The following is a 13,401-nucleotide window of genomic DNA, read 5'->3' on the forward strand; positions in this document are numbered from 1 at the left end:
AAAAAACCACAGCTTGACCAAGGAGAACTTAATAACTTTAGACCAATCTCAAATCTCCCTTTTCTTTCGAAAATATTAGAAAAGGTAGTGGCAAGCCAGTTACGCACATTCTTGACAAATAATAGTACATATGAAAAGTTCCAATCAGGATTCAGGCCCCACCATAGCACAGAGACAGCGTTGCTTAGAGTTACAAATGACCTCCTATTAACATCCGATCGTGGTGAAATCTCAATTCTTATATTACTAGACCTTAGTGCAGCATTTGACACAATAGACCACAGAATCCTACTCAATAGACTAGAAAACTATGTTGGTATCAGTGGTCAGGCGCTAGCCTGGTTTAGGTCATATCTAACCAATCGCTATCACTTTGTTTATGTAAATGAGGAAGAGTCATATCACTCCCTGGTTAAATACGGTGTACCGCAGGGATCAGTTTTAGGTCCTATCCTGTTCTCGTTATACATGTTACCCCTAGGAGACATTATCAGGAAACACAACATAAGTTTTCACTGCTATGCGGATGATACCCAGCTTTACATCTCCTCGCATCCCAGCGAAACACACACGTTTTCTAAGCTAAAAGACTGCATTAGCGATGTTAGTGACTGGATGGCACATAACTTTCTTAAGCTCAACTCCAATAAGACAGAGGTACTTATTATTGAACCAAATCGCTACAAACATAATATGTCAGATTACAAATTGCACATAGATGGCTGTACTGTGGTGCCATCTTCCACGGTTAGGAACTTAGGTGTGATGTTCGACAGCAACTTATCCTTTGATAGTCATATTGCCAACGTCTGCCGCACAGCATTCTTCCATCTTAGAAATATCTCAAAAATACGCCATATACTGTCTACATCTGACGCAGAGAAGCTTATTCATGCTTTTATGACCTCTAGAATAGACTATTGTAACTCGCTACTCGGGGGATGCCATTCAAATCAGGTCAACAAGCTTCAGCTAGTTCAAAACGCTTCTGCAAGGGTACTTACTCGATCTAAGAAGTATGACCACATAAGCCCAATTCTGGCATCTTTACACTGGCTACCAGTTAAATATCGCATCCAATTTAAAATATCATTAATCACCTACAAAGCTTTAAATGGCTTAGCACCCTCATATCTTAGAGAATTACTATCAGAATACAATCCATCACGCACACTACGGTCGCAAAATTCTGGCCTATTGATTATCCCTAGACTATCAAAAGTGTCTAAAAGTGGAAGATCCTTTTCCTACTTAGCCCCTAAGCTCTGGAATGATTTACCAACCGATGTCCGAGAATCAGACACAGTCGATCATTTTAAATCTAGACTTAAAACTTTTCTCTTCAACAAAGCATTCGCATAATTTGTCTAGTAAAGGTTCTTAACTCGCAATAGTTATTTTCACGGAACACAGCACTCACGGTCATAACACAGACCAACCAAATAAATAAATAAAAACCTTTTCTGCATGAACACTTAAAATGAATTGCATTAAATAGTTTGCCACCGTTTGCCACTGAACCTGCATTAACGACGACAGTGGGGCTTCCGGCCTTAGTCAAACGGTTTGGCACGTATGGTCGGGTTGCGATTTTGGTGCTTTCGTGTGTCTTGTGAATAGTATGCCATACAGACCCGTTTGCCACTGAACCTGCATTAACGACGACAGTGGGGCCTCCAGCCTTAGTCAAACGGGTTGGTATGTATGGTCGGGTTGCGTTTTTCGCGCTTTCGTGTGTCTTGTGAATAGTATGCCATACATACCCGTTTGCCACTGAACCTGCATTAACGACGACAGTGGGGCCTCCAGCCTTAGTCAAACGGGTTGGCACGTATGGTCGGGTTGCAATTTTGGCGCTATCGTAAGTCTTATGAATAGTATGCCATACAGACCCGTTTGCCACTGAACCTGCATTAACGACGACAGTGGGGCCTCCAGCCTTAGTCAAACGGGTTGGTATGTATGGTCGGGTTGCGTTTTTCGCGCTTTCGTGTGTCTTGTGAATAGTATGCCATACAGACCCGTTTGCCACTGAACCTGCATTAACGACGACAGTGGGGCCTCCAGCCTTAGTCAAACGGGTTGGCACGTATGGTCGGGCTGCGATTTTGGCGCTATCGTAAGTCTTATGAATAGTATGCCATACAGACCCGTTTGCCACTGAACCTGCATTAACGACGACAGTGGGGCTTCCGGCCTTAGTCAAACGGGTTAACACGTATGGTCGGGTTGCGATGTTTTTGGCGTCTTCTCCTGGTCCTGTAAATGGTATACAATATAGACCCGTTTGCCACTGAACCTGCATTAACGACGACAGTGGGGCTTTAGGCCTTAGTCAAACGGGTCGTCAGGTTTCATTTTCTCTTAAAGATCGGAAGGTGACCCTTATTTACCATATATACCCTCGCATTGGGCCCCCAATTTGCTAAATCCTCAACTGTGGATAATATTATTATGCCGCAATATTTAGTCTGTCTGGAACTAAGCTGAGTTAAACCACATCACTGTGTGACACTTCAATACATATGAACGGCTGCTACGCTAATACGATTTTGTTTTTCTCTCCCTGTCTCGTCCTCGACCCGAGGACGAGACAAACAGACCCAGTCCTGGTAGATGTGAAAGTCGGCACACCTCTGATCTACTGGCCGTCCTTCAACGTTATGCCCAGCTGATACCTGACCAACGATCACCGGCAGAACCGCTTAATCTCCGCTAAATCTCCATTTCCGTTCTCCCAAGGGTTTTTCCCTCCTAGGACTTATTTTTCCTCGGATAAAAGCACGGGGTTTTTTTTCTCCTAGGGGGTTTTTCACCCCGGGGAGGCAGCCTTTTTGGGCTTTACCTAGCTTCCTCTTCTATACGTTGCTTTAGTAATACGTGCAATTATAATATTGAGTCATAGCCGCAGCAAATTTAACTGCTCATGCTATCATGTATTCTGTTGTGCTATCTGTCGTTTTCTGTGCTTTTCACTGCTTCTATTTATGTAAAGCTGCTTTGAAACAATTGACTTTTGTGAAAAGCGCTATATAAATAAAATTGAATTGAATTGAATTGAATTGAAAGCCAATGTTGACTTTTGAAATAACCTAAGCAAACACGCCTCTACCCCAATAGAATCTGGACCTTCTTTTGATAGACCCGCCCCACACATACACAACCCAGGCAACAATGTCGTTTAGTAGACAAGCACCTTATTGCTGATTGGCTACAAGTGTGTTTTGGTACTCGGCCTGACTCCCTTTTCCAAAGTGTTTTTCAAAAATCATGCACCCCGCCTTAAACTTTTGAACTCTTCCTGTAATACATGTGAAAACATTAGCATTGTATTATTGAAAATTAATTTGAACTTGATTTATTTGCAGTGTTCAAGATCTGAAAACACTGCATCTTTTTTTATTTTGACAATTTTTTTAACATTTCAAATTCAGCAAATAAATGCAAATAAAAGCATGAATTCTATTAGGAATTTAGCAGAAATGTTAACAAAAATGTTACTTAAACGTATAGCTTTTCTTTATGCACTGGTTATGACATTGATATTAGACACCATTCTCTTTATAACAGTGATGCTGATACAGTTTTGTGATTTCACAGGTCAGGAAGTTGTCGAAGTGCTCACTCACAATGACGCACAACAGTCAAAAAGCGACTCCGGCTGTGAAACTGATATGAGCTCGCACAACGCAGAAGGCCCATCTTTACCTCTGACCCCTCCAAACAGTCAGAATTTCCTTCTTCAGGGCAGCAAATGGCGCCAGGACTGTGGGCTGGTAAAGCACATGCAGTTTTTGCAGTGTCTGAGCGGTTTGCGCAGAGATTATAAGTCTGCGTTGTGCGTAGATGATGATGATTTGGTCTGGGACTCAGTGGTGCAGTTGCTGGATTGTGTACTGGATGTTTTCAGACGGGCACATTTTGGACAGCCCGTGCATCACCCAGAGCTGCTGCGTCACGCCACACAGGTGGTGGCACAGACCCTGAGTCGAGGAAAAATAGATCAGAGGCCTTCAGTTCAGCATTTCAGCAGAGTAGAAGATCTTTTGAAGGAGATGATCTGTCTACTGCTAACCAGCCATCAGATTAATGAGGTAAGAGAAAAGTTTAAAGTCATATTTCACAGTCCCATTGTTCGTGCCCAACTGGTGTTAAGTAGCTTCTGGCATAAACATGTCAGAAGCTTTTTTTCTCTGCATTATAGACACTAGCTGACAATATAGGACAAACTTGAGTACAGAAGACAGTCTTACTGTACGTCCACACCGCCGCAGACTTGAGCTTCCAAAGAAGCTCAGGCCACCCGGTCAAGGACGCTTGTCAGAATATACGGGAAAGCTTGTTGACGCTTTGGCTGCTCTGAAGTCTGTTTCTCTGAGCTAATGTTTTGGTAGAAACGAAAGTTTAGATTGTATGTTTCTCCGGAATCAGCCAGCGAAGAACGTCTAGGTTATATTCCAATTGGTTGCTGACGTTTTGTCACTGCTTGCCGCTGAACCGCGTCATAGCTCATTCCATAAAGTTTAGCTTCTTTCAACTTTCTGATTGACGCTCTGGTCGCTCAAAATGCGACCCGATGGATTTTACACTCCTTGCAGCTGAGAGAAGCCAGCTTCCATTATAAATGAATGACTTCTGGTAACTTTGAAAGATCAAGTCTGTGGCGGTGTGAACATACAGGCAGAAGTGTTTTTAGATTGTGGTTCAGTTGGATAGAGTTTTTCGCGCAGAGGAAAATACACTATATTGTCAAAAGTTTTGGGACACCCATCCAAATCATTGAATTCAAGTGTTCCAATCACTTCCAGTGAAAGGAACGTCTCGGTTACGGATGTAACCCTCGTTCCCTGAAGGAGGGAACGGAGACGTCACGTCGTGACCGACGAATTGGGAACTCGCTTAGAGAGACCAATCTGCTTCGTTTACTACTAAAACGCCAATGAACTTGGCATTGAGATATTTGCATAATGCTGGCGCCGCCCCGCGAGGTGCCTTTATAAGCAGCAGGTGCAAATAGGGAAATTAGCTTCTTTTCGCTGAGAAAGCCGGGAGAAAGTGACCGGTCGATAAACAGCAGGGAGCAGCCCTGTGGCGACGGGACGTGACGTCTCCGTTCCCTCCTTCAGGGAACGAGGGTTACATCCGTAACCGAGACGTTCCCTTTCAGTCGGTCACTACGACGTCACGTCGTGACCGACGAATTGGGAATCCCTACCAAAACGCCACTGAGGGCTGACCTCTTCCAGTGTCTGCGTAAAGCCCTCCGGTTCCACTTAAGGAGAAGGAGAATTAGGTTTTAAGGCAGAAGGCCGGGCACTAGATGTTCCTTTAACCCCACAGTAGTGCCAGCGACTGGGAAGCGCCCTATCTGAGCGGTATAGGGACGCTGCGGAAGCCACCGCCCCGTTAAGGGCTATTGGTGGGCGAAAGTCAACCGTAGTTGAGGTAAAAATGACAGCCGTGGCTGTGTAAGCAAAGCAGTGCTCTGCTAAGGGAAACGTGGGCTGGTAGGATTAACCCCACGGAATAATACTCACAAAGGAACCCGTTGGGACACAATGTGGAGCCCAAGCCAAACACGTAGGTTCGTAAGAATACAGCTAGTGAAAGGCTGACAGCCAATGCTCCGCAACAAAGGCTGCCAAGGCAGCGGAGGAAGAACAATTCAAACCATTACGCATTTTTGTTCTGAAGGCCTTCCATACTGACACAGTTATGAAGCATCAGTTGGAGGCTGCAAGCCGACCTGCGAGACTGTTCTCCGTGCTCCCCCTGGTGAGGAAAGAACACGAGAGGATACAGGCTCGATACGAACACTGTAAAATCTAGTGAACGTATTAGGTGTCGCCCAACCAGCAGCTCTACAGATGTCTGTTAGCGAGGAACCACGAGCTAAAGCCCAAGATGAGGCAACACTCCGTGTGGAGTGCGCTCTCAAATTAAAGGGGCAAGGAATACCCTGAAGATTATAGCCAGGGCGATAGTATCAACTATCCAATGAGACATCCTCTGCTTAGTGACAGCTTTCCCTTTCTGCTGGCCACCATAACAAACAAAGAGCTGGTCTGAGGTCCTGAGGCTTTGCGTGCGATCCACGTAGAGTCGCAGTGCGCGTACGGGGCACAACAAAGCCATGGTTGGGTCTGCGTCCTCCGGGGGCAGCGCTTGCAAGCTCACCACTTGATCTCTGAAAGGAGTGGTGGGAACTTTGGGCACGTAGCCTGGCCGAAGAGGCCAGTCTGTGAGACAGGAGCATTCAAGTTGTTCTCGTCTGCGTCCGTCATGTCAGCCAGACACAGCCAAAGGTGGCAATCTTGAACCACTGAGGTGGACATCGCACGACTGAAGGTCGCGGCCTCCCTCGTAAATCCTTGGTGAGCCTGCAGCAACGTTATTACGTGCAGGGCCGAAGCCGCCTCCCCGGCATGCCTGATGGGCAGCGTCCGTAACCGGACGACTGTCTACAAACACGGGAGGGAAGGGTTGGGTGGGCCCTCCAGGAACGCATCCCGCTCCACTGAAGGGGTCCCCGCCCTTAGCGGCTCCGTTGGTGAGGGAGGTGAGGGGTGAAAGCTGAACGGCCGGACGGCCGCAAATCACGTCAGCTCTTCGTGCCGTCGGGGAAGAAAGGCACAGGAGGAGAGGACCGAGAGGCCCGAGCAGCTCCGAAGTACCAATCATGTGGGCGGGACGGTTCGGGCGGAGAGGGGTTAACCTTTCCAACTCTACCGTCTCCGCCGCTCGAGCGGGCACGGCCGCCATCTCCGGAACGACTCTGCCTCGGAGGAAAAATGGACACCCCTCTGATGCTGCAGAAGTGACGGGACCAGAAGGAGGTCCAATGGATTCGGCAGACATCGTAGAACACGACTCTGCAGTCTCCACCGGAGCCTCAACCGGCTGAGGATGAGAAGGCCGGTAGGTGGAGGACGCATCCTCCGTCCTACTCAGCGTAGTGACGCGAAGGGCGCCCTGCGAGCGCTTGACAGCCGCACCATGGCGGCGTCAGCACTGCAAAGGCGCGGACAGCGTTCCCGTAGAAACGACAGTCGTCTCCGCAATCCAAGAGGGTTATGCTCTCACAGAGAGAACAGAAACTCTCCACGAACGCAGCCCCGGAGTGCTCGATGCCTGAGCACGAAGACAGCGCTCGTGACCGTCACTAGAACCCTTATACTTCTCGCACCCAAGATCGCACGGGCGAAAAGCTATCCTGAAAAGGACGCTGATCTCCGCATATACGAGAGAGTGGCTGCCTTTAAAAAGACACAGAGCTCTCACGTATCACTCTTTTAGGGAAATCACTCTTTAGGTGCTCAGCTGATGATGCACACAGGGAAGGCAATGCACACACTAAACTCAAAACAAAAAAGATGCAGAGCCGTGGAATACTGCGAGCGTCCGCTGTGTTAGTACTGCTTGTCAATCAACTTCAGCAACCGTTCCCAGAAGAGCAGAGAGTAGCTTCTCAGTAGCAGATAAAGCCGGCTTTCGAAGCGAAAAAGCTAATTTCCCTATTTGCACCTGCTGCTTATAAAGGCACCTGGCGGGGCGGCGCCAGCATTATGCAAATATCTCAATGCCAAGTTCATTGGCGTTTTAGTAGTAAACGAAGCAGATTGGTCTCTCTAAGCGAGTTCCCAATTCGTCGGTCACGACGTGACGTCGTAGTGACCGACTGAAAGGGAACTCTTAATGTTTCATCATACCAAGACATTTGGGACAATTTCATGCTCCCAACTTTGTTTGGGGATGGTTACTTTCTGTTCCAACATGACTGTGCACCAGTGCACAAGCAAGGTCCATAAAGACTTTGACTGGACAGAGTCCTGACCTCAGCCCAATATATCATCTTTGGGATGAATTAGACTACGAGTGAGGCCTTCTCGTCCAACGTCAGTGTCTGACCTTACAAATGTGCTTTTAGAAGACTGGTCAAAAATTTCCACAAACTCTAAACCTTGTAGAAAATCTTCCAAGAAGAGTTAAAGCTGTTATAGCTTTAAAGGGTGGGCCATGTGTCCCAAAACCTTTGGCAATATAGTATAACACAAAAAAAGTTTAGTCCTACCAATTACTAGCTATGACATTGATTTTGATGTTATATACCATAAGGTAATTTGATAATGCAAATAAACTTACATTTCATGAATAAAATGACATGGAAAATAAAAAACACTAAATTATGAAAGAGAAAAACATTGTATTACTCCATATTTCCATTAAAAAAAAAATTTGGTGGTCCCGGGATGGATTATGTAACGGATAATGCACAGGCAGCAGGTTGTTAATGCAAAAAGCCCATCACACACTGTCAAATTTATTAATATATATTTTGCACGTTTTTGCACTAGGGGAGAGCAGTGGAAAAAGTAACATTTTTCATTTTTAAGAAATAGGTTTAAACGATAATGACAGAGAGATATTTTTGCTGTGTTCCATAACTCACCAGTGTGGTTTATCAATACCAGGTGGAATTTTGAACAAATGTAAAACGACTTCGGCATACCTTGGAATGTTGCAACTGGCAAATCAGAATCAAGCATTTTAGAGCGCTGTGTAATAAATCTGTTTAAGTGGGTCACAATATGAAAAGTTTGCAGACTGTCCTCCAAAAAATAACGACCTCATAAGTCGTTTGTGCAAGCACCTTATTACGATGTAAAGTGACGTATTAAGGCATTACGATACATTCACACGGGGCGTAAGCGTTAACGCTTAACGGAAGGCTTGTCTGAAGCGTGGCTAACAGCCAATCACTGTGGCCGCAACACAAGTTCCGGTCTTCCATAAACGTAATTGGCTGGCTTTGCCTAGGTTATTTGCATAAGGCGATATGATTGGCTGACGTGCATTGCCGCTTGAAAAGTTGAGAAATGTTCAACTTCTGCCACGAGCAACGGCACTGACGCGGCGCCGATGGATCCACAATTCAGTTTGCCAACGCTTGACGTCACCCATTAAAAATGAATGGGAAGCGTCAACGCTGACGCCCCGTGTGAATGCGCCGTTAGTGTCCTCTAGCGGCAGTAGCTTATAAATACAACCTGTTGTTACGTTTTAAGGTTTTTGATTAGATTAGACACATTTAATTTTATGAATTTGTAAATGTAGAAACGGTTTCATAAACATTTATGGTTTTAAAGATATTTTAGAGCATCTAACCCCACCCTTACCCTAAACCAAACAACTTCTCAACCATATAAAACACAACACGCAAGTAAAAGTTCAGTCAGGTATTTATTGCATCTTACAGTATATAAGTATAACAAACCATTCGTGTTGCAAACCTTGCGAACTGAAGCCCTACGATTACTTTATATGAAGAACTCTGTGATCGAAACGCACAGTCAGATCTCATTTAAACATAAACCAGCATGACGTAGTCATAACAAGAACCAATAGCGCTTCACATTCTTAGCTGACTGACGTAATGATGCGATCAGTTACGAGACACACGAGAGTCAATGCCTTTTCACAATCATAGATGACATAGCATTGCGGCAGTTTTTGAATCAGTGTATGTCCGGATTTGATATTTACAGCGGATTGTCATCACTTTTGCATCTTTTCTTCAAATAAATTGATCATTTGACCTCTGTACACTTGGAATATTTTAAGTTCATTTCTAAAAAGTTGTGACTGTTTTGTATGCTGTGTTTATATTATATAATAAATAAATGGGTACGTTTTTTGCCCTAAATGCCTGAATAGTGTAATGTGTGATAAAATCCAATTAATCCTGGCAGTTTAAATTGAAAATCTTATCCCAGTACAAAATTATACCCCAAAATATCAATTTATACCCCTATATATATATGTATATATATATATATATATATATATATATATATATATATATATATATATATATATATATATATATATATATATATATATATAATATAAAGTTTCACCTGCTGCCGGTAGAGGCGCTAATTTAGTAAATTAATCTTATGGTCGTATTTGGTGAAATCGACAAACGACCACCGCAATCGTATGGGTTGGAGGATATGTTGAAAGTTTGGGAACCCCTGGCCTAAGGTAATGTCTACTATAGCGCCCGTTGAGGATACATTAAGAATGTGCTTATCGTTTTTATACATCAAATAACATTTTTTCATGATCAATATTAGTAAATGATTTTATGATAATAAACCAAAGGTAAACACACTGCCTAATTTTGTACAAAATATAGCTTAAATTGTCCAAATAAAACCCTACAGAATGGCTGGGCCATATTGACTGAAATTCATATCTGTAAAAGGAGTTTTATTTTGATGGATGGGGATATTCAGTGAATACCTCTGTACTTTCTACGACGTAGAATAAATATTTACATGCAAGTCAAAGCCTCATGTGAGCCTCATCACATCACTCATCACTTTCATTTAAACGGCTTATGAAAAACCCCTGTTTGAAAATATACAGTTTCACAACATGCGAGCTGGTTGAAAAGCTTATATCTGACCTCAGTGTGCATTTCTGGCAGAGCTTATGTTGCAAAGAAGGAGGATCATATCACACCAGATATAGACAGTATTATCTCATCCTGTATCCTGTTAGGAAAAATACCAATATATTTCCAAACTCAATATACCACCCAGTGATACCATACTCTGTGAGTGACTGGTGATACAATTGTTGGGGAGATGTAATGCAATTTGGAAAAACCCGGTCGGTGTCGAGCCGGTACGTTTTTAAGAAAATAAAAAAAAATAATTAAATGTAAATTTTTGTTAAAATTGTGTTTTTATTTAATTATTGCTTATGTTTGATGCCTGAAGAATATTGAGAGATCGAAACGTTGCAATAAAGCAATAAACCCTTTTAGTTCTGCAAGTGGATAGTGTGCGGGACCTCTCTTTTTTATTTGTTGATATTTGGACTTTCGTGTCCTGCTCTCCTACGCACCTATCATACACAGGTGTGAGATGTTTATGTGATTTATTTAATTATTTACATATTGTTTATCATCTTTGAAAATATCTTGGCAGGATTCACTTGTTTAGTGGAGAAAAAAATATAGTAATTTATAGTGGCAAGCTAAAATGACTGCATCTTTCTCCAAGAAGTTTCAAATAGATCTACTGTATATTCCAGTGGAGGGTGGAGGAAAGTACTGACAACCAGATCTTAAATATGGCCACAATGATTTTCTTCCACATACAAAGATTAGATTGGTTTGCCATCGAACATATAGTATAGGAGGTCGAAAAGCATGGCAAGCTGCTGTAAGTTAGTCGACCAACCTAAAACAGCTGGCTCTAAAGGAAGCTGACATGCAAAGGAAAAGTAATTTTGACAATAAAAATGAAAAGCTGCGGTTTAGATAATATAATAACATAATTTTACATATAGTACATTTTATATATTTTTTATATTTTAGGCTTATAATAAGGCTCCTATACAAACAGAAAATGAGTTAAAGGGGCCATGAATCTGTCGATTTTATTGTATTATACTGTTGTCTGAGGTCAATTTATGATGTTCACGTGGTTTTTACATTCAAAAACATCAAAAGCAATAAGTATTGGATTAGTGGCTCTCTGAAGAAATTATTTGTTTGAAGGGGCGGGCCGCATTTAAGACCTGGACGTAAACACCCACTGCTATGATTGGACCGCTTCATTCCCTGTCATTACATGTGGGGAAATGTTTTAAAAACATTTAATGTATAAAAATAGCAGACGAACACAAATATGTTTGAGCCACAAAAGATGGGGTGCTAAAGATGATACACATAAATGACAATGTGTATAGAAGTAGAAACAAAACTTTAAACTTGACGTGACTAAATGACCGTATACAACACAGTAAGCGCGCGTCAGAATCTAAATTGCGGCTGGTAAGACCTTCCTTATCACTAATTTTGTATTTTTCTATCGTTATATTACAGTTAAGTGTATTGTTAAAGGAATAGTTTACTCATTTTAAATATTAAACTATGTTATTACCTTAACTAAGAATTGTTGATACATCCCTCTATCATCTGTGTGCGTGCACGTAAGCGCTGGAGCGAGCTGCGACACTTCGATAGCATTTAGCTTAGCCCCATTCATTCAATGGTACCAATCAGAGATAAAGTTAGAAGTGACCAAACACATCAACGTTTTTCCTATTTAAGACGAGTAGTTATACGAGCAAGTTTGTTGGTACAAAATAAAACGTAGCGCTTTTCTAAGCGGATTTAAAAGAGGAACTATATTTTATGGCGTAATAGCACTTTTGGGAGTACTTCGACTCGGCGCAGTAACACCCTCCCTCTCCCATTATGAGAGGGAGAAGGGGAGCGGACTTTTCAGGCGAGTCGAAGTACTCCCAAAAGTGCTATTATAAATATAGTTCCTCTTTTAAATCCGCTTATAAAAGCGCTACGTTTTATTTTGTACCACCAAACTGGCTCGTATAACTACTCCTCTTAAATAGGAAAAACGTTGATGTGTTTGGTCACTTCTAACTTTATCTCTGATTGTTACTAGGGATGTCCCGATCAGGTTTTTTTGCCCTCGAGTCCGAGTCATTTGATTTTGAGTATCTGCCGATACCGAGTCCCGATCCGATACTTCTATAATACATTAAAAAAAGAATAAAGAAGAGCGAAAAAACAGAACCAGAATGTTCCTTATGTCATGCCGCACGCATTGCTGTTTCTGTGTGGAGTCAAAAGAGTCTAACTCTGTGCCAGCGCATAACTACAGATGTGTTAAAAAATAATGAGAATATATATAGGATATGTACAGGGGTTAAATTGAGATTTGTTTTGTGGGGATGCTCTGTTGGGAGGGAGGGTTCGAGGGGTAACATGTTTAATCCTGATGACAGCAAAGCCACTGGTGTGTTTAAATTACATTTTGGACCTCTGATAGGATTTTAGTTTCAGTTTTAAATCTGTGCCACATGTTGACCCAAACTTTAAAACTTGAACTTTAAATTATGCAAATCTATGAGTCTGACACCCTATATGCATTTGGTGCACATGTCATTATGCACAATTCATCAAACTTTGAAGGAAGTTATAAGACTCAACCTCCTTGACTAAATCTATGCATAAGATAGACTACCCAAAAAGACTCAATTAACAAGAAAAACAACATACTGATTCAGCAATATATCTTATAAATTAGCCATAGAGATTCCCTAAGCTGGTCAGCAGTTAGTTATAAAATACCTATAGTTAGGTCATAATTAATCTGTATAATCAAAATACATTATTTTATTAAACTATACAATCAGTTGTATCCAGTTATCTAGTTAACATATTGTGATGAGATGAGTGACATGGCTATACACACTTTAATACTTTGTTTCTAGACTTCTATTAAGTTTTCTCGACGTGGGCACCATTCTTACCTCTATCTCTCATCTCTACAGTATCCTGCGCGAATGCGCGTTCTTGAG

The 13,401-nt window shown here is 42.4% G+C and overlaps 1 protein-coding gene across 1 annotated transcript in view; it reads left to right on the top strand.

Annotated features, from left to right (window-relative positions):
• mei4 (meiosis-specific, MEI4 homolog (S. cerevisiae)) overlaps positions 1-13,401 on the top strand; it is a 35,126-nt gene that overhangs the window by 5,843 nt on the left and 15,882 nt on the right. Inside the window, exon 3 of the mRNA XM_065268880.1 lies at positions 3,601-4,094. Within this exon, the coding sequence (XP_065124952.1) occupies positions 3,601-4,094 (494 nt within the window). The remainder of the gene's footprint in view (positions 1-3,600; positions 4,095-13,401) is intronic.

The sequence above is a fragment of the Paramisgurnus dabryanus genome, chromosome 12 (assembly GCF_030506205.2).
Source record: "Paramisgurnus dabryanus chromosome 12, PD_genome_1.1, whole genome shotgun sequence".
In the NCBI taxonomy this organism is placed as follows: Eukaryota; Metazoa; Chordata; class Actinopteri; order Cypriniformes; family Cobitidae; genus Paramisgurnus; species Paramisgurnus dabryanus.